Source organism: Numida meleagris, unplaced genomic scaffold (assembly GCF_002078875.1).
Source record: "Numida meleagris isolate 19003 breed g44 Domestic line unplaced genomic scaffold, NumMel1.0 unplaced_Scaffold2019, whole genome shotgun sequence".
Classification (NCBI taxonomy): Eukaryota; Metazoa; Chordata; class Aves; order Galliformes; family Numididae; genus Numida; species Numida meleagris.
The window spans coordinates 1-1,402 of record NW_018363808.1 but is presented as its reverse complement, the minus strand read 5'-3'; the positions used below and the strand labels follow the sequence as shown (position 1 = coordinate 1,402).

The 1,402-nt window shown below is 61.2% G+C and overlaps 1 protein-coding gene across 1 annotated transcript; it reads right to left on the bottom strand.

Moving 5' to 3' along the window:
• Nucleotides 1-770: 770 nt before the first annotated feature.
• On the bottom strand, nt 771-1,394 carry KCNE3 (potassium voltage-gated channel subfamily E regulatory subunit 3). The gene has a single exon (XM_021382276.1). It carries the CDS (start codon nt 1,392-1,394, stop codon nt 1,110-1,112), a length of 285 nt encoding a protein of 94 aa, XP_021237951.1. The 3' UTR covers nt 771-1,109.
• Nucleotides 1,395-1,402: the final 8 nt, after the last annotated feature.

Genomic DNA, 1,402 nt, shown 5'->3' with positions numbered 1-1,402 from the left:
CCCCCCAGGGGTTGTGCATGACAGTGGCATTAGCACCACTCTCCTGGCATGGAAACTGCAGCTCACTCCAAAACAGGGACCCCCCAGGGCTCCCCCCAGACCCCTGCGTTGGGTTCCATGCCCGGAGCATGGGTGAAAGCAGGGGAAATCCCCAGTCTGCTGGGAGAGTCACTGCCACCATTGTGCCAAGGTTGCCAGACCTCCCTGAAACGCTCGTGTCCCATGTTTTGGGTCAGGGCTTGGTGAATGCTCTACGGGCAACCGGTCTGGCTGCAATTACAGTCATTAATTATGCCATTATGAGAAGATGAAGACCTCCCAGGGACCACAATGGGCACTGTGGCCAGTTCACCGCGCTGTCCCCGGCAGGCAGCCTGATCTCAAGGACAGGAACAAGGGCATTCATCCTCCTGGCCACTGGCCACCCCATAACCAAACCCCAACCAAGCTGCTTTAATAGCGGGGACAAAGCCAAAGAGCCCGGGAGGACCCGAGCACGTCCCCTTCCCATTTGCCACTGCGCGCTCGCCCCTTGGAAAACACATTTGGCAGCTGTGGTACAAAAGGGCAAAGCTACAGCCGGCAGCACCCCGCAGGAAGGAAGCAGGAAAATTTCTGCAGCCCCTGGGGTCCCTCCGGGCTCATGGCGTGCACCCAGCGCTGGCAGCACGGAGAAGGCATCCCAGGCCACGGGATTGGGCTGCAGGGCCCAAACTGTTGCTTTTGGGCCAGCTCAGAGCCAGGTGGAGAAGAAGCAGATGCGACTCGTCTTGGGAACCGCCACCTCCTTTAATTCCCCACCAGCGAAGCGGGGCTCAGCCTGGCTCCGAAATCACAGCTTTTAGCCCCAGGAAAACCCACGCTAAGCAGTGCAGAGCGCGCTTTGGAGGTGATGCTGGCTGCTCTGAGCAGGGAATTTTCCTCTTTTACAGCCCCTGCCAGCCTCAGTAAGGCATGGGAACGGTGGGAAAGGAGACGTCTCCACCATCCCCACGTCCCCAGCTGCAGTGGTTCTGCAGCACCAGGACCTGCCCGCAGGTGACACCGGTGCTCCTGCCGCACGCCGGGGCTCAGCACCGCGGGGTTCGTTCTGCATGGAGGCACCGGGCTCAGATCATGGAGACCCTGTTCTTGATGTAGACGTGGTACGGGTCGCTGCGCTTGTCCACCTTTCGGGACCGGGTGTAGCCCAGGATGAGGCTGCCCACGGTGACGGCGAAAAGCGTCATGACGAAGAGGATGTACAGGTAGGCGTTGTCATCCCGGCCGGCGCGGGCGCTGGCGTTGTGCGGGGCGGTGGGGCGGAGGACGGCCCCGTGTAAGGTTTGGTTCAAGGCATCCAGCATCGCTTGGAGGCTGCGGTGCCACGGCTCCGTCCCGTTGTCCTCCTCCATCTCCTTGC